Below are 19,884 nucleotides of genomic sequence, written 5' to 3'. Positions count from 1 at the left end.
AGACAATCCGAGTGTTCCCCAACCGGGAACCATGGATGAACCACAAGATATATTTACAGTTGAAGGCCAGGTCCATTGCATACAAGTTAAACAATCCTACAAGAAGGCCTGCTATGATCTCCACAAAGCCATCAAGCCACTAAACTTCCCAGTATAATCACTCAGCCAAATGAAGAATGTGGCATGGTCCAAATACGATAACAGGCTGCAAAATGATGTTAGACAACATCATTGGTGATAGTGCGACCCTACCTGATGAACTGAATGCTTTCTACTAGCTTTGAGCAGAAGGCCAACAGGGTGATGACACCCATCCTTTCAGACTCATGTGTGCCTCTTCACAGGGTCAATGTTGCAGAAGTTAAATCGGCCATCCTGAGGATGAACCCACGGAAGACAACTGGCCGAGACGAAGTTCCTGGCTGCGTCTTAGAAGCAGCGCCGAGCAGCCATCAGGAGTATTCACGGACATCTTTAACCTCTCCTAATGCCGTTCTGATGTACCCATCTGCTTCAAGAAGACCACCATCATCCTGGTGCCAAAGATAAGGTGGCACAGTGATAGAGTTGCTACCTTACAGCGAATGGAGCGCCGGAGAGTCGGGTTCGACCTCTACTATGGGTGCTGTCTGTACGGAGTTTGTACATTCTCCCTGCGTGGGTTTTACAATACCATGCAATACCGTTTATTTGTCATTTGAACCTCACATGAAGTTCAAACGAAATTTGGTTTCTGCAGCCATACAAGAAAAGAACCAAGACACACACCAACACAATTTACACAAACATCCATCACAGTGAATCTCCTCCTCACTGTGATGGAAGGCAAAGTCTTGTCTCTCCCCTGCTCTCCATTCCTCTCCCGAAATCAAAGTCAAAGCCTCCAGCAGGCGCTAGCAAGTCCGCAGCCATTTGAAGCCGCGTCGGGCGATGTAAGGCCCTGCCCCGGGTCTTGATATTGGAGCCCCCGGCAGGCGCCAGCAAGTCCGCAGCCATTTGAAGCCGCACCGGGCGATGTAAGGCCCTGCCCCGGGTCTTGATGTTGGAGCCCCTGGCAGGCGCTAGCAAGTCCGCCACCATTTAAAGCTGCGCCGGGCGATGTAAGGCCCCGCTCCAGGTCACTCTCAATCCCGCAATTCGGGTGGGAGAAGTCGCCGTTGCCGGTGCTCCATGAAGCAGTCTCCCACCGGGGACCCGCAAGCTCCCGGTGTCACCATCCACCGTAGTCGGGTCGCAGCAGCGCGCCAGCGCAGCTCTCCTCATTCCGAAACTGGCCAGCTCTACGATGGTAGGTCCGCAGCTCCACAGGCTCCGTGACTCGAGCTGTCGTTCCGGTTGGAGGCCGCTCCACGGTGCTAAGCCCCAACGGCAACGGAGACCCGACAGAGAAAAGGTCGGGTCTCCGTGCAGGGAAAAGATTTAAAAGTTTCCCCCACCCATCCCCCGACCCCCACACATACACAGTCAAAACCCCACCACAAACTTTACACTCTACAGGACAATAAAATAAAAAAAGGCAGAAGGACTGCAGAGGCCGCTGCGACGTCGGTCACACCCCCAACCCATTAATCCAAGACGTTTGGTTTCCTCTCATGCTCCAAAGACATACAGGTTTGTAGGTTAATTGGCTTGGTAAATGTAAAAAAAATGTTCCTAGTGGGTGTAGAATAGTGTTAATGTGCGGGGAATGCTGGTCGGCATGGACCCGGTGGGCTGAAGGGCCTGTTTCCAAGCTGTAGCTCTAAACTAAACTAAAAGCAAGACCTCATGCCTAAACAACGACCATCCACTGGCCTTGACATGCACCATCATGAAATGCCTTGAGAGGCTGCTTGTGAAACGCATTAAAGTCAACCAAGCAGCGACCCACTGCAGTTCGCCTACTGCCACAACAGGTTCACGGATGATTCCATCTCCCTGGCCCTATATTCATCCCTAGAACACCTGGATAAGAAAAACACCTACGTCAGACTCCCAATCATAGGCTACAGCCCAGCCTTTAATACCATTACACCATCCAAGCTTATCACCAAACGCACGGGACTTGGTGTCAGCACTCATCTCTGCAACTGGATCCTCGACTTTCTGACCAAAATACCCCAATCAGTGAGGATAGGGGACAAATCATCCTCTAAGATATTCCTCAACACTGGTGCTTCGCAGGGCTGCGTTCTCAGCTGCCTTCTTTAAGGGGCTGTCCCACTGCGGCAACCTAATTGGCGAGTTTAGAAGAGTTCAGGAGAGTTTGTAAAAAAGTGTCATGTTGAAGACCTCCTTCGACCATGTACAAGACCTCCTTCGACTATGTTGAATACTAGCTTCGACTAACTTCGGGAAAATTGGACACTGAATAGTGGAGAGTGAAGACAACCTCCTTCGATCTCCTTCGACTATGTTGAAGTCTATCTACGACTACATTTGATTACCTACGAATAACATGCCGACCTACTTCGACTAAACCTTTTTTTTTTTTTTTTTTCATGGCGACCTTTTTTTGCTCGCGGGCTTTTTTCAACATGTTGAAAAGCACTTCGCGACCTAGCTGAAGCCTCAAGTACGTGGGGACTACTCTCGAGCATGAAGGAGAGTTACAAGGACCTTGTGTCGACCATGCGAGTATGAGTCAAGGGCAAACTCTTCTGAACTCTCGGATTAGGTCGCCACCGTGGGACAGCCCCTTTACGCCTTATACACCCACGACTGTATAGCCATGTACAAATCTAATTCAATTTACAAATTCGCAGACGACACCACCATTGTGGTCGGATATCAAATAATGATGAGACGGAGTACAGGAAGGAGATTGAGAACCTCATGTCCTGGTGTTGAGACAACAACCTTTCCTTCAATGTCAGGAAGACAAAGGAGATCGTGATCGACTTGAGGAAACGAAACAATACACCCACCCCAGTTTGCATTGACGGTGCCAAAGTAGAGATGGTTGGAAACTTCAAATTCCTAGGAGTCAATATCACCAACAACTTCTGGACCTCCCATATTGAGGCAATGGCCAAGAAAGCCCACCAACGCCTCTACTTTCCTTTGAAGGCTGAGGAAGTTCGGCATAACCCCAACAACTCACCAACTTCTTCAGATGCACTGTAGAAAGCATTTTATCAGGATGCGTCACAGCATGTTTTGGGAACAGCTCCATCCGAGACCACATGAAATCGCAGAGAATTGTGGACGCAGCCCAGACCATCACACAAACCAACCTCAGTTATACCTCAGGTAGACAAAAGTGCTGGAGAAACTCAGCGGGTGCAGCAGCATCTATGGAGCGAAGGAAATAGGCAACTTTTTCGGGCCGAACCCCTTCTTCAGACTGATGGAGGGGGAGGGGGGGAGGGGGGTGAAGGGAGAAGAAAGGAAAAAGAAGGAGGAGGAGCCCGAGGGCTGAGGCAGAGCTAGGAATGGGAGGAGACAGCAAGGGCTAACGGAATTGGGAGAATTCACTGTTCAGGCCACCGGGAAGCAGACTGCTCAAGTGGAATATGAGGTGCTGTTCCTCCAATTTCCGGTGGTGCTCACCCTGGCCATGGAGGAGGCCCAGGACAGAGGTCGGATACGGAATGGGAGGGGGAGTTGAAGTGCTGAGCCACTGGGAGGTCAGGTTGGTTATTGCGGACCGAGCGGAGGTGTTCGGCGAAACGATCGTCAAGCCTCCGCTTGGTCTCACCGATATAGATCTGCTGACATCTAAAGCAGCGGATGCCATAGATGAGGTTGGAGGAGGTGCAGGTGAACCTCTGTTGCACCTGGAACGACAGCTTGGGTCCTTGAATGGAGTCGAGGGGGGAGGTAAAGCGACAAGTGTAGCATCACTTGCGGTTGCCAGGGAAAGTGGTGGTGGTGGTGCGGGAGGGAAGGGAATTGACAAGGGAGTTACGGAGGGAGCGTTCTTTGCAGAAAGCAGACGGGGGGTGATGGGAAGATGTGGCGAGTGGTAGGGTCACATTGGAGGTGGCGAAACTGATGGAGGATTACTTGTTGTATGTGCCGGCTAGTGGGGTGAAAGGTGAGGACTAGGGGGACTCTGCCCTTGTTGCGAGTGGGGGGGATGGGGAGAGAGAGCAGTGCTACGGGGTATGGACACTCAGTTATACCTTTTGCTGCCTCGGCAAGGCCACCAACTTGATCAAGGACGAGTCACACCCTGGCCGCGCCCTCTTCTCCCCTCTCCCATTAGGTAAAAAGTATAGAAATATGAAAGCACGCACCTCCAGATTCAGGGACAGTTTCTTCCCAGCTGTTATCAGCCAACTGAACCAGTCCCGAAGAGAGTCCAGAGAGCAGTCCTGAACTACTATCTACCTCATTGGAGACCCTCGAACTATTGGACTTTATTGGCTTTATCTTGCACTAAACATTATTCACGTTATTCCCCTGATCATGTATCTGTACATTGTGAATGGCTTGATTGTAATCATGTTTTGTCTTTCTGCTGACTGGTTAGCACACAACAAAGGCTTTTCACTGTGCCTCTGTACACGTGACAATAAACTATACTAAGTAAAGTGGTCCGAATGTACCACTTCAATGAAATAATTTTGAAATTTGAAAGTTTACTTGGTGATAGTTACAAATCGATTCTTTGTACTCCATTTTCACTCTGGTCTGGACCGTGGCTTTCTCTTAGTTAGTTGAATTAGTCTGTGGGGTGAGCATATTTAAAGTGTCTGATAACCAATGGTGCAAATAAATATATGAACATTTGATGTCCATAATTCTCCCATCTTTTATTTATTTTGAAGTTATTGGAGAACATGACTGAGATAGTCCGAAAAGGAATTGTTGAAGCAGAGCAGGAGCTGCAAAAGGCCAGTGAAGCTAAACTACTTGAAGAGGTAGGTACACATACTATTGGCTTAAACGTGCCACATTTTGATGACATATTTAAATATATGGAATTTTATCAACTGTTTGAAAAATTCTGCAAATGTTGGGGAAAAAAAGAAAAAAACAGCTGAAAATACTAGTAGATTAGGCAGCATTTGTAAGGAAAGTGTCATTGTAAAATCATGTTCTCCACAGATTCTGCTTCACCTGAGTGTTTCCTACATCTTCTATTTTTTATTGGACACAGACAAAATTGGTATCAATGCAGAATTATGCTTTTATTTAGAAGTATGTATTTTTACATAATGGAACTTGTTTGTATCATTTGGGTTAAAATCTTCAAAAAGACTCCCAGGAAAAATCACCTTGGGCTGGTTTTGTTACAAGATACAAAGTGTAGTTCCTGAACCATGCCCCAAATTCAAACAAGATTTTGTTTCCCATTTCTATTGTGCTCCTAAATGGCCTAAAATTTAAACACCATAAGTCTATAAATTTATGTTGCTCTCATCTCATTCCAGAGGAGCAAACCATATAATTCAGGAGCCACAAAAAATTATTTTTATTTATAGAAACTGGTATCCATAATATAAGCACAGCTTCCATAAACTTCAGGTGTATTTTTACACACCCCAAAGCAAATATTCAACCAAGATTAATTTCAACTCGTGCATCATTTTTCTTGTGCATGTAATTTTTGAAAGTTTAAAAATGTTCTCTGACTGCATCAGAATATCCACAGTGAGAGCATTATTGTAAATAGTTCATTAGTCTGGAATTATTTCAGCTGAATTGTTAAGACTATTTGCTCTTGGCCAAAAAGTAATTCTTCAAAATAATTACTTTTTGGTCAAGAAATGTTAGTCACAGGACAGAATAATGATTAAACAATTTCATCATCTCAGAGAAGAACCATTCATTATTGCTGCACATTAGAATTTAATGTAAAAACGTGTTCATTTTTAATGCTAGTAACGATAGTTAACCTGAATTTACATTTTAAATGCATCAAGAGAATTAATAATGGCAATTTACTTATTAGTTAGTCATACAGCACAGAAACAGATTCATTAGCCTATCTTGTCTAAGCCAACTAAGATATCAGAGTTTATACCATTTGTTTCATATCCTGCAACACATTTTAGCCCATGTATCTGCCAAAGGTCTTAGGTACTCCAGCAGCTTTTGCCACCACCCTGTGTAGAAAAAGCTACCCTGCTGATTCCTTTAAAATGTTTCCGCTCTTGCCTTAGATCTACGTTCCCTAGTTTTAGATGTTCCTGTATTCTTGGAAGAAAGACAGACCATCCACCTTATCTACCTCACTCATGATTTTCATGCCACTTAGGTCACTGCTCAACTTCCTACGCTCCAGGGAAAAAAGTCTCAACCTATCCAGCCTTATTATAACTCAAGTTATCCCAGTAATAGCCGTGCAAATTTTTCTGCATCCTTTCCAGCTTAATGAAATGTTTCCTACAGCTGGGCAACTAGAACTGTGCACAGTGTACCAAGTGTAATCTCTATGATGTCCCACCACTATCAATGAAGGCATGCATGCCAAACACCACTTTCACCACCCTATCTACATGTGCCATCTGTTTCAAGGTACCCTTGGGTTTCTCTGTTCCACAACAAACTGCATGCAGGGCCATAGCGTTTACTGTGTTCATTTTACCCTGGTTTTACTTGTCAAAATGCAAAACCTTGGTCTTGTAAGAGTTAAATTACAATTAGAGTTGCTGACAGCAAAATAATTTTTACGTTTTAAATTGGAATGGACCAGGCCAAGTTCACAAGGCAAAATACTGTTTATCTTTGTGCATTTATGGCTATTCTTCATGTTCTACTTTTGAAGGGAGTTCTGCGACAGATTCCTCTAGTTGGCTCAGTGCTGAACTGGCTGTCTCCAGTACAGAGATCCGTTAAAGGGAAATCATTCAATCTTTCAGGAGGTGAGATATCAGTTCTGTTCCACTGTGAATATATTTCCATTATATTAGTCTTATAGGTATATTATTCTAGTCTTAAAAGTATATTTAAAGCTTTCTACTCATTGTGTCTCAATGAATAAAATATTGTAACACTTAAACATTGAATCTAAATACAGTAGACAATAGGTGCAGGAGTAGGCCATTCGGCCTTCGAGCCAGTACCGCCATTCAATGTGATCATGGCTGATCATCTCCAATCAGTACCCCGTTCCTGCCTTCTCCCCATATCCTCTGACTGCTATCTTTAAGAGCCCTATCTAGCTCTCTCTTGAAAGTATTCAGAAAACCGGCCTCCACCACTCTGATGCAGAGAATTCCACAGCTCACAAATCTCCTAAGACCCATAAGTGTTATGGGCCTTAGGTGACGTTTTAGGCGATTGCAGAAGACTTATGCAGTCGCCACATGTTCACAAGTAGTGAATTTTTCAACATGTTGAAAAAATAGCGGCAACCAGAACGAAGCCGCCATGGAGAGTAGCGAGAATTTTCGTGCCGTAGGTGGTTCGCCAGGAGGTCGAAGGTTCTTGTGGGTTGTAGCCGGTGCTGACCGGTGAATTTCATTTGCTCATTGGGAAAACAAAACGCAAGCAGTAGTTTTCAGAACCAAGGATAACCGACCGGTAATGTTAATGTTTGGTCGGTTATCTCAGGCTTCTTAGAAGTTGTCTCCACTCCTGCTCCCCCCTCTGTCTTCCCCCTCCTCCCTTTTAAAGGACTTACTGTACACTGTGCTTTAGCTGTCTTAATTACAGCGCCACCTTCTTGTTCTTCGCGGTGTGTGTGTGCATCACCTTGGCGTTGCTCCGTGTGAATTTCTCTTAGACAGTGCTCCCCCCGCCTGCATAACAGGCTGGTGAAGGAAGCGATGTGTGTGTGTGTGGCACTCTGACAGTCGCCGTTCCAGTTGCTGGTTTTTGAGGCGACTGCCAGCAACTTGACAGTCGCCAGCACTCGCCTGAAAAATGGCCTAAGTGGGACAGGCCCATTAGTAAGTCTACAGCCTCAATCTCCGACATCCACACTCAAGGCAAGTCTAAAGCAGTAAATTGGTGTGAGAAAGTGTAAAGAAGTTGTTTCAACACACTGTAGCTTTACTTCTTTTATTCATACTGTTACATTACAGAGAGCACTAGCTGTATGTAGTCTGTCACGCTGACTAGAGAGAGGACAGTGGGTGGGGAGGTTGTAATTATACTTGTGATATGGGGAGTGGTTAGTAGTGGTGAGGTAACTATATTAAAGGTACATGCACATGTCATCTACATCCTTCCCCTTAGAAATGAAAGACCAACAGGATAGTTACAGGGCGACCACGTCTCATGCGCTATAAACGGTTAAGCAAAGTCGCCATAACGGACAGGCGGCTTGACGACATGTCCCGACCGGGTTCGCATCTCGCCATCTTCCCTCCCTGCAGGAAGAAGTGGAACCGGTGCAGACGGCCGAGCCGGAACGGGGGAGCTGGGAGGGGATGGAGTAGGCGGAGATGAAGGAGGGGATGCGGGCACAGCAGCCGGCAGCGCGCGGGCTGGCGAGGGAGGAAGAGCCGGGGGTGGAACGGATTGATAGAGTTGAGAGGGCAGAGACCGAGGCATGCGAGGAGCGGCGGGCGGAGCAGCGGCCGGGGGCCGAGACTGCAGCGGGGGGAGCAAAAGGGTCCGCGGGAGGTGGTGGAGGCTCGTTGACGAGCCGCAAGTGTTGGCGGGATCGGTGGTAAACGGTTCCCGCATGGTCGACAAGATAGGACCGAGGCGAATCAGCAGAGCCGATGATGGTGGCTCGCCTGGGGTGACCGGAGGGGGATTGCATGCGGACGACCTGACCGGGGAAAAGGCGCGGAAGGGGGTGGCAGGATTTATCATGGGAGCGCTTCTGGACATCGTGCTTGAGGGCAATGCGTTCCTGGACAGCAGCGGGCTTGAGGACGGAGGGAATGAGGGAGCGCTGGGCCACCGGGATTGGTAGTCTGGTGGTGCGAGACATGAGCCGCTGAGCAGGGGAGCCCATTGCAGGGTCGCGGGAGATGTTGCGAAGGTTAAGGAGGGCAAGATAAAAATCGGAGTGAGACAGACGACACTGTTCCAGCAAGTTCTTTGCACTGTGGACGGCGCGCTCGGCCAGACCGTTGCTTTGCAGGTACTAAGGGCTGCTGGTGAAGTGTCGGAAGTTCCAGCTGGCCGCGAAAGCCCGAAACTCGGAGCTGGTGAACTGGCTGCCGTTGTCCGACTGCAGGCTTGCCGGGGAGCCGAAGGTAGCGAAGTGGAGGAGCAGCTTATCGACAACGGCCGAAGAGGTGAGGGAGTGCAGCTGGTCAACCTCGAACCAGTTGGAGTAAGAGTCGACAAGGACCAGGAAGTGTTTGCCTCGCCATTCGAAAATGTCAGTACCGCCATCCAGCGCAGTCCGGGGGCAGGCTGCTGCAGAAGCGGCTGTCGCTGTTGGTGGGGGGGGCGAGACTGTTGCAGGTAGAACACGAGGAGACCCTCTACCGGATGTATTGAGCCATACCAGGCCAGTAGAACTGGCTCTGGGCGTGAGACAATGTGGCCTCGGCCCCAGGATGACCGCGGTGAGCGGCCTGAAAGTAGTGGTCGTGCAGCGCAGCAGGCACAACAACCTTGTGTCCTTTCACAACCACGAGTTCATCACGGACCAGGAAGTAGGGCACGGCACCAGCTGGCAAGGCGGAAGGACGGTCGGGCCAGCCCTGCTGGATGATGGCAGCAAGCTGTTGCATGGCAGGATCAGCAGCAGTGTGCTGGACCAGGGACTGCATCTGCTGCAAAGGGACAATATTCACATTGAGCACCATCAGGTCGGACATTTCATAGGGGTGGCGATCGGTGGACGTTAGCGGGGCGCGGGAAAGCGTGTAGGACACGAACATGTCTTTGCCCTGACGATAGACAATTTTGAAAGTGAAACGCTGGAGTTGCAGCATCATGCGCTGCAGTCGAGATGAGGCAACATGGATCGGCTTGTTAAGGATGGTGACAAGCGGCTGGTGGTCGGTTTCAACGGTGAAAGTGTTACCAAGAATGTAGTCCTTAAACTTTGAGCAGGCAAACACCACAGCCAGCAACTCCTTTTCGATCTGAGCATAGCGCTGCTCTGCAGGGGTCATGGTGCGGGACGCGTAGGACACAGGTAGCTGCAAGCTGTCATGGAGCTGTAGACAAGCGGCACCGAGCCCGAACTGAGAGGCGTCGCAGGTGACAATAATAGGACGCTGCAGGTCAAACAATTTGAGTGTGGGGGTACTGATCAGCCTGGATTTGAGGATGTCGAAAGCTTTCTGGTGCTGAGGGAACCAAGCCCAGGCCGTGTCCTGCTTTGTTAAGTCCCTCAGCGGTGCGCTCAGCTCGCTGAGGTCGGGGATAAACTTCCCCAGGTAATTAACCATGCCCAGGAAACGTTGCAGGCTGGGCACATCAGTAGGTGATGACATCTCGGAGATGGCGGCCGTTTTCTGCGGGTCGGGTTTCAGCCCCGAGGCTGTGAATACATGTCCAACATATGTGACCTCCGGGACGCGGAACCAGCACTTCTTTGGGTTTAGTTTCAAGTTGATCTTCCGGGCCCGGTTTGGGACTTGGCGGAGGTTGAAGTCGTGCTCGGCGACATCCTTACCGTAGACCAGGATGTCGTCAATGATGATGGCACACAGTTGCTCCATTGTCCGTTGGAACACCTCGCTGGCAGAGTTGATTCCGAATGGCATCCGGAGGAACCTAAACCTGCCGAAGGGGGTGCTGAAAGTAGTCAGGTAGGAGGATTGCTCGTCAGGCGGTATCTGCCAGAAGGAGCTCTTGGCATCGAGGACAGAAAAGATTGTGGCCGGACCAACCTGCGCAGCGACGTCCTCCACGGTTCTCATGCGGTAGTGTGGGCGTTTGATGGCAAGGTTCAGGTCTTTGGGGTTGATGCAAATGCGTATTTCGCCTTTGTCCTTTTTCGCGGCAACAACCATGGTGGAGACCCACCGGGTGGGTTCGCTGACCACCTTTAGGATGCCCATTTGTACCATGCTGTGCAGCGCTTATTCCACTTTGTCCTTCATGGCGAAGGAGACACGGTGTGGTGCACGGATCACAGGCTCGACCATGCGGTCAACAGCAATCTTGTAGCTGCAGGACAGCTCGCCCAGCTCTTCATCGAAGCGGTCAGGATATTCGATCAACGGGTTCATTAGGGCCTGCACCTTGTGGATGTCCCAGTGGAAGGAGACCAGGCCCAGGTCCTGGCATGCTTGGATGCCCAACAGGGTAATGCAGTTGGAATCGAGAAGACAGAAAGTGAGGGGCCGAGTGGTCTCCAGTATCTTGCAGTGCAGGGTTGCCTTTCCCACAGGAACAAGCACCCCTCCCCCGTACGCATGTAAAGTGGAGCGATCAGAAGTGACTGGCTCATTAGTTCTTATCTTCCTGAAGAGAGTTGTAGACATTACATTTGCGACGGCACCGGTATCAATCTTCGCGGTGAAGGTCGAGTTGTGTACAGTTACGCGAACTGAAGGGTCTGTTATCACAGCAGGTGCATCCAACAGAGAAAATATGCTGGTCTCCCCCTGAGAGGAACCCAAGTCAGACACAGGGAGTTCGTAGGGCTGGTACTGGGAACCGAGCTCACTATCAGCTTGCTCCAAGTTGTTCAACATACGCCTTGGAGCAGCAACAGGCTTCCTACGGGAACGGCAGGCAGCAGAAAAATGGTTCAATTTCCTGCAGTAGTTGCATGTTTTACCCAAGGCAGGGCATACATTGAACTGATGTGTGGAAAAGTTGCAATTGGGGCACCTACGCTGGGTACGTCCCCCGGGAGCAGCGCCGGACCCCGGTGGTCGTGGCGGGGTCATGTTCCGCCGACGGCTGGTAACGCTGGCATAGTTAATGTCGTGATCAGCCGGTGACACCGCCGAGGTGACAGCTTCGGCCAAACGGCAAGCATGCATAGCCTCATTAAAGGACAGGTCGGGCTTGCGCAAAAGTTCAGCCCTTAGCTTTTCATCGCGTAGACCACAAACCAGAATGTCCCTGGTCAGTTCCTCGGGGGTCAGAGTGTCAAGGCGGCAGCGCCTGGCCAGGTGCCGCAGCACAGCGACATAGTTCTCAGCAGATTCATGCGGGTGCCGACGCCGCCCGAACAGTTTAAAACGTTCTAAGATGCAGTTAGAGGGAATGTTGCAAATCGCAGTAAACTTAGCCAATAAACATACCGGGTCCCGAGCAGATTCACCCTCATCATAGACGAAAAAGTCGGACCGTTCCAGGGCATCGGGACCAGCCAGGTTGAGAAGCAGAGAAGCTTTGACCGCAGGGGTGGCGGCAGGATGAGCGATTGTGACATAGTGGTCGAAGTCAGGTCTAAAGACATCCCATCGATGGGCAATGTCTGAATCGAAAACGAGCACATCGGGTTTGCGGCAGGAAATGGCCATAACAAGGAAATATAGAGAGGGAACAAGAAACTGGGGCAAAAACTAAATAAACAACCGATAGACAGGAGGCGCAAGGGTAAGGGGTATGACACCATGTAAAGAAGTGGTTTCAACACACTGTAGCTTTACTTCTTTTATTCATACTGTTACATTACAGAGAGCACTAGCTGTACGTGGTCTGTCACGCTGACTAGAGAGAGGACAGTGGGTGGGGAGGTTGTAATTATACTTGTGATATGGGGAGTGGTTAGTAGTGGTGAGGTAACTATATTAAAGGTACATGCACATGTCATCTACAGAAAGAGCCCATATTTAACTAATTTACGGAATATTCACTTGTGAACCTTGTTGTTCAAGTTTGAATTGGTTAGCTTTACAGATCAATAATTAGATTTTATCGTGAAATTAAAGTCGTTTGGTTTATTTTAGAGATACAGCGCGGAAACCAACCCAGATTCTGCACCAACCAGCGATCCCCACACACTACCAGGGACAATTTTTATATTTATACCAAGCCAATTAACCTACAAACCTGTACGTTATTGGAGTGTGGGAGGAAACCAAAGTTCTCTGAGAAAACTCACTCGGTCACCGGGAGAACGTACAAATTCCATAGACAAGCACGCGTAGCCACGATCGAACCCGAGTCTCTGGCACTGTAAAGCAGCAACTCTACCGCTGCGCCACCGTGCTGCCCAGTGGCTTACTTATGTTTTCATTAAAATAATTATCAGGAATTCAAAATTGGACTATGGATACTAATTAACTTTCAGCAAGGATTTGAGATTTCAAACACAAATCACAACCTCCCTCAGCAGGTAAACATGCCAAATGTGAATGAAGTGTTCATGGAAGAACCTTTTGGGACCAGTAACCACTGTCCGATTAGGTTCAACATAGTTATGGATAGGGACAAAGAGGGCCCAGGTGTTAAAATGCTAAATTGGGGTACTGCCAACTCTGAGGGCATGAAAGTCTCGCTCATGTTGATTGGAGCAGGATATTTGAGGGGAAAGGAACATCAGCCAAGTGGGATGTTTTTAAAAGTGTGCTCACATCCCTCTTTGAGTGAAAGGCAAGACAAGCAAACTTAAGGAAGCTTGGCTGCCGAGCAAAATTGGGGCATTGGTCAAGAATAAGAAGGGCACATTGGACATGTATAGATAGCTGGGATCAAGTGTATCCCCGGAAAAGTTTTGGTAACTAAGGAGCAAAGTAAAAAAAGAAATCAGAAGGGCAAAAAAAGGGGCAAGGAGATAGCGCTGGCTGATAGCATTAAGGACAGTCCCAAGATAGTTTATAAATACATAAGGGGGTAACTAGAGAGAGAGAGTCGGACCCCTCAGGAATCAACTCTGTGTGGAGCCACAGGAGATGAGCAAGGTTGTCAATGAGTAATTTTACTCTGTATTTACCAAGGAGAAAGACAGGAGGGTGGAGGAACTTGGGGCAGTCAATGGAGGTGTCTTGAGAGCAATCAGTGTTACGCTCAAAGAGGTGCTAAAGGTACTATCGTGTATGAAGGTAGACAAATCTCCAGGGCCTGACCAGATATATTCGAGGACATTATGGGAAACCATAGGGAAAATTGCAGGAGCTCTGGTTGATATTTACGAGTCGTCTTTAAATGCAGGAAAGATGCCGGAAGACTAGAGGGTGACAAATGTTGTGTCTCTATTCAAGAAGGGCTGCAGGGAAAATGCTGGCAACAATAGGCCGGTGAACTTAACATCTATAGTCGGAAAGTTACTAGAGAGTCTTCTGAGGGATAGGATATGCAGGCATTTAGACGGACAAGGGCTGATTAGGGATAGTCAGCATGGTTCTGTACATGGGAGGTCGTGTCTCACAAATCTGAGTTTTTTTGAAGACGTGACCAAAAAGCTCGAAGCGGGCAGAGCTGTAGAAGTTGGATATATGGACTTCAGCAAAGCATTCGACAGATGTCCCGCATGGTTGGCTGCTCTGGATGGTTAGTATGCCTGGCATCCAAGGAGAAATAGAAATGGATAGAAAATTGGCTTCATGGAAGGATGTAGATGGTAATGGCGGAAGGTTGCTTCTCTGACTGGAGGCCTATGACGTGTGGTGTGCTTCAGGGTTCGGTGCTGGGCCTGTTACTGTTTGCCATCTACATCAACGATTTGGATGAGAACATACATGGCAACATTAACAAGTTTGCAGAAGATACAAAAATGGGTGATTGTGTAGATGGTGATGATAGTTGTGAAAAATTGAAGCAGGATCTTGATCGATTGGCCAGGTGGAATCAGGGGCTGAGGAATGGTTGATAGAATTTAATGCAGGGATATGTGAGGTGTTACATTTTGGGAAGTCTAATATGGGCAGGACCTACACAGTGAATGGTGGGCCTCTGGGGAGTGTAGGACAGAGGCATCTAGATGTGCATGTGCATGGTTCCTTGAAGGTGAAGTCGCAGATAGATCTGGTGGTCATAAAGACTTTTGGCACATTGGCCATCAGCCAGTTTATTGAGTATAGAAGTTGGGAGGTCATGTTGCAGATGTATAAAACATTGGTGAGGCCGCATTTAGAGTATTGTGTTCAGTTCTGAGCACTGTTGTCAAGATGTTGTCAAGCTAGAAAGGGTACAGAGAAAATTTACGAGGATTTTACCAGGACTAGAGGGTGTGAGCTATAGGGAGAGCTTGAGTAGGCTGTGACTATTCCATGGAGCACAGGAGAATGAGGGGTGATCTTCGTAGGGTGTATAAGATCGTGAGAGGAATAGATCAGGTTTTGGAAGAGAATTACATTGAGGCTCCAATGTAACTGTGGAGCATCCTGGACAATACAGCTCACCCTGTTCATTTCACTCAGTCAGACTGAGACTGACTCCCCTCTCCAATCTTTGCACATCCTACCCCAAGCACTTTAAATTCATGTTTCAGGTATTTTGTGTTTTTATGATTGTTGGTAGATTAATTTCCCTCTTTGGATAAATAAAGTTCTATGGAATCATATACCACACTCAAGCTCTGTGAAATGTATCAGTAAATGAGTTTCCTGAAGTTTGCTGTACAGGTTTGCACCAATTTTAAATTGTCAAAATATAGCAACTATAATCGAACTACCAGTTCTGCCACTTACTTCAACAATTTGCTTTGCGGGACTAGATATATAGCCCTCCATCAGTAAATGGATGTTACTCTGTTTAAGCATTATCATGCATAATTACGATACGATAGAACTTTTGTTCATCCCAGGAGGGAAATTGATCATGATCAATTGATATTTCATGAGAACAATAATCATACAAACCGAGTGTTATTTTGGTACAAGATTGCACTATTTAAATGTTAAGAGTACAAATATTTTGTTTTGCTTTATATGCAGCATTAGCTAAAATCAAAAATGTTATTGTGACTTTGTTTATCTGTAAATTGTTATTGCATTTAGTTAAGCATAAGTACTGCTTAATTGAAAAATAAATATAAAGATGGCGCATAGAAGCTTGAAATCACATACCACCAGACTTGTGTAGGAAGAAACTGCAGATGCTGGGTTAAACTGAAGATAGACACAAAAAGCTGGAGTAACTCAGCAGGTCAGACAGCATCTCTGGAGAAAAGGAATAGGTGACATTCTGCATTGAGACTGAAGAAGTGTCGACCCAAAACGTCACCTATTCCTTTTCTCCTGACATCGTCCATAGAATTGGTGCAGTACCATGCTGTGAACAATATTCTGCACTCTAACTTCTCCTTTGCTCTACCTATTGTGCTAGAGTTTGACGATTGTATTTATGCACACAGTAAACACTCGTTATTACAGACTCTTTATAAGGGATTTTAGTTTCAGAGGACGGAGCGTCCTCACAGTAATCAGACACCACTGTCCCTAAGCACACAGGCTGCCAGTATACTGTGGGAGGTCATTGAAATTGACAAGCAATTGCTTCAATCAACACTTGTGCAATGCTGAAGGACACAAAGTGCTGGAGTACCTCAGCAGTCAGCATCTCTGGAGAACATGGATAGGTGATGTTTCGGGTTGAGACCCACTAATGGATCGTGCTGCACATCCGGCCGCAACAAGGCCGAGACCCGCTGCACCGCAGGGAGATGCAGTGTCAACATTCACCTTTTCCCCAGTCTCCCGGAGGCCGGGAGCACGGACGCCGCTGCCGACCCTCACCACTCCAGCTACTTCCAGACCATTCGTACCAACCTTCATCGTCAGGCTGGACAGCCATCTGCCTCCCCAGCCACTTCCAGGCCAGACCCAAGCCAGGCTGCTGGGGCCGCCCCCCACAATCCCCCCAGGCCACTTCTAGGCTGGACCTTCTGCTGCCACTGCCAGCCCACAGTTTCCTTGGCCACTTCCAGTCTGTGCCTGCCGCTGTCGCCGCCAATCCATACCTCTGACCAATAACTGATCCTCACCTCTTCCCCCAGCCACCAGTGGGCCAGGGCCATCAACTCGCCTGAATTCCAGTCTCACTTCCAGACTGAGTCTGAAGATTGGTCTCTGTCTGAAACGGCACAATCAGTGGTTATGGGGAGAATGGGCCGAATGGCCTAATTCTACTCCTATCACATGGTCACCTGTCCATGTTCTCCAGAAATGCTGCCTGACCTGTTGACTCTAGCACTATATGCACTTTCATACGTTAACCATATCTGCAGTTCTTTGTATACTTGTGCAATGATACTTTATTACTTGGTAATCCCTTACTACTCTGTATTGCAGCCAATCAGCAATAATGGACACCATCTCTCCCTCCCACCCCCATGGTCAATCATAATGAGGGTTTACTATAGTGTTCGCTGATCTGTTTTAACAGCATGTAAAACAAACCTTTTCACTGTACCTCAGTATATGTGACCTAAACCGATTTGGTTTATTTATTTAGTGTTTAGAGATACAGTGTGGAAACAAGTCCCTTGGCCCACTCACTCACACACACTGATTTTACATTTATACCAAGCCAAATAACCTACAAACCTATGTCGTCTGGAGGAAACCGAAAATCTCAGAGAAAAACCATGTGATGGGGAGAACATACAAACTCTGTACAGACAGCACCTGTAGTCAGGATCGAGCCCGGGTCTCTGGTGCGGTAAACCACTGTGCCACCCTTTGTTTAAAGAATAAAACAATCATCATAGAACATAGTACAGCACAAGAGCAGGCTACAATTTCTGTGTCCAGACCAGCCTGCACATTATCCATATTCCTCCATATTCCCCCATCCAAAAGTCTCTTAAATGCCACTATTATATCTGCCTCAGCCACCACCCGTGTAAAGAAAAACATGCCTTGCATATCTTTAAATGTTACCCCTTGCATCTTAAAGCCATGCCCTCTTTGTATTTGCATTTTCCATCTAAATAAAATGGTTCTGATGGTCTGTCCAATCTATACCTCTCATAATTGTATATACTTCTATCAGATCTCCCTGTAGCGTCCAGCGTTCCAGAGAAAACAACCCAAGACTGTTCAACAGCTCCCTCTAGCTAATATCCTCTAACTAATCCAGATATCATTCCGGTGAACCACCTCCGGACCCTTTTCAAAGCCTCCACATCCTCCCTACCAGAAACACATTTTAATTACAGTTAACTCTTGTAATAAAAGACCATTTGTGAGGGGGGGGTTTAACTGGTGCTGATGGTCTGCTATTACCAAGGTATTATCATTATATGCAGTTGAAACAAAGAATTATGGATGATGGTTTACACACAAAAGGTACAAAGAGCTGGCATAACTCAACAGGTGAGGCAGCAGCGATGGAGAACATTGATGGGTGACTTTAGTGAATCAATCAGCTCAGTTATTCCAGCACTCAGTTGTTTAACCTTAAAACTAAAGAGGGCAGCCACGGTGAGGCAGCGGTAGAGTTGCTGCCTTACAGCGCCAGAGACCCGGTTTGATCCCAACTACGGGTGCTGTCTGTACGCAGTTTTAAGTTCTCACCGTGATCGTGTGGGTTTTCTCTGAGATCTTCGGTTTCCTCCCACACTCCAAAGACGTACAGGTATGCAGATTAATTGGCTTGGTAAATGTAAAAATTGTTCCCAGTGTGTCATTGGGTGGCACCTCACCAGCAGCGTTGTCAGCCATTTCAAATTTTTTGTTTTCTTAGTGTGTCTAAATGTATGTGTTAATGTTTCTCGGAATGTTTTTATGTGGGGGATGGTGGAGGAGAATAGGGGGGGAAACCATTTCCAGTCACTTACCTCGACGGGGATGCGACTATTCTCTTGGTCGCATTTTCGCCGCCCTTGCGGCCTAATAACTTGGATTGGTGCGGCCTTTCCCGGAGCTGGCCCAGAGCTTCAGCACGGGCTTCCATCGTGGAGCCAGATACCGCCGGCCTGCTGACTTTAACATCGTGAGGCCGCGGTCTGCAGAGCTTCTAGCTGCGGGTGTGGCGTGGACTTACCATCCCGGACCCAGGGTACCCTTGCTGGGGATCACCAGAGAAGAGCTCCGACCGCTGGCTTGCCTGCGACCTATAACATCGAGAAGCCGCGGTCTCCGGTAAGAAAGTGGCCGATTCGGGCATTCCAAGTGTGTTCCAACCGTCCCGCGTCAGAGCTTCGATCATCCCGACGAGAGGGCCTGTACATTGGGCCGTCAGTAGCGGTGACTACGGGGGGGGGGGGGTCAAGGCCCCAAACACGGGTGAACAAAAGGAGGAAGACTGACTGAACTTTATTGCCTTCCATCACAGATATCACTGTGGTGGATGTTTATCTTGAGTTCTATCGTGTACTAGACTAAGTGGGACCCGTTGGGACCCAGCATCATACGGGAGGGCTGGTCACCAACGCAATATTCCACCTCTCCACCAATTCCAATACTGCTCGCCAGTGGGGGGGCTGTCTGTTGCGCTACTATGGGTGTTGCGGATTGAAGGTACTAGTTTCCAGAAGGCTAGTATAGACATTGTGGGCCGTATGGATGCTTAGGCAGGCATCCAACTGTTGCAACGATTTTAAAAGCCAAGACAAACAATTGGGCTGCAGCCACCCGACAACCAAAATTCATTTTGTAAACACAAACTTGTCAAAAAGGCGAGGCAAACAATTGGGCCGCAGACACCCGACAACCAAAATTCATTTTGTGAACACAAACTTGTTAAAAAAGGGCTGTAGTCACTTTACAGCCACATCAAGGGGACTCACCGTGGAGTAGACATGCGTTCAGTATCATTCGCAGCTCAGAGAGCAGTGACCTTCTCGCTTCCTGGTCTGGCAGAGACTGAGAGAGGAAGGACACTTCCCGGTTTTATAGTCCCTTCCCCTGCCGCCAGCAGGGGCAGCAGAGAGAATGGGGCATTTTGTAAAAACATTAATATCTCATTTTTCATCGACGGAACAAATCCTGCGCACTCATACGGCGGAGGGGGGCTCTGAGCGAGGTGGCCAAAAATGACGGCCGTAGGTGGCGACGTTCTCTCGGAAATTGCAGCACAGTCGGCCAAAAGCGGTCAAGATCAGAGATTTAGTAATATAGATTGTGTTCTTTTAATTGTATGGCTGCATGGTAACGCTAATATCACTACCTTAATTGGTGCATGTGATAATGTGAACTTGAACGTAGGATAGTGTTAATGTGCAGGGATCACTGGTCAGAGCGGACT

The 19,884-nt window shown here is 47.8% G+C and overlaps 1 protein-coding gene across 1 annotated transcript in view; it reads left to right on the top strand.

Moving 5' to 3' along the window:
* The window catches only part of pdxdc1 (pyridoxal-dependent decarboxylase domain containing 1), a 68,732-nt gene that overhangs the window by 46,898 nt on the left and 1,950 nt on the right, over positions 1–19,884 (top strand). Inside the window, exons 18-19 of the mRNA XM_055651885.1 lie at positions 4,755–4,847; positions 6,698–6,794. Coding sequence (XP_055507860.1) covers positions 4,755–4,847; positions 6,698–6,794 — 190 coding nt within the window. The remainder of the gene's footprint in view (positions 1–4,754; positions 4,848–6,697; positions 6,795–19,884) is intronic.

This window comes from Leucoraja erinacea, chromosome 20, assembly GCF_028641065.1.
Source record: "Leucoraja erinacea ecotype New England chromosome 20, Leri_hhj_1, whole genome shotgun sequence".
In the NCBI taxonomy this organism is placed as follows: Eukaryota; Metazoa; Chordata; class Chondrichthyes; order Rajiformes; family Rajidae; genus Leucoraja; species Leucoraja erinaceus.
This window is presented reverse-complemented; position numbering and strand designations above follow the sequence as displayed.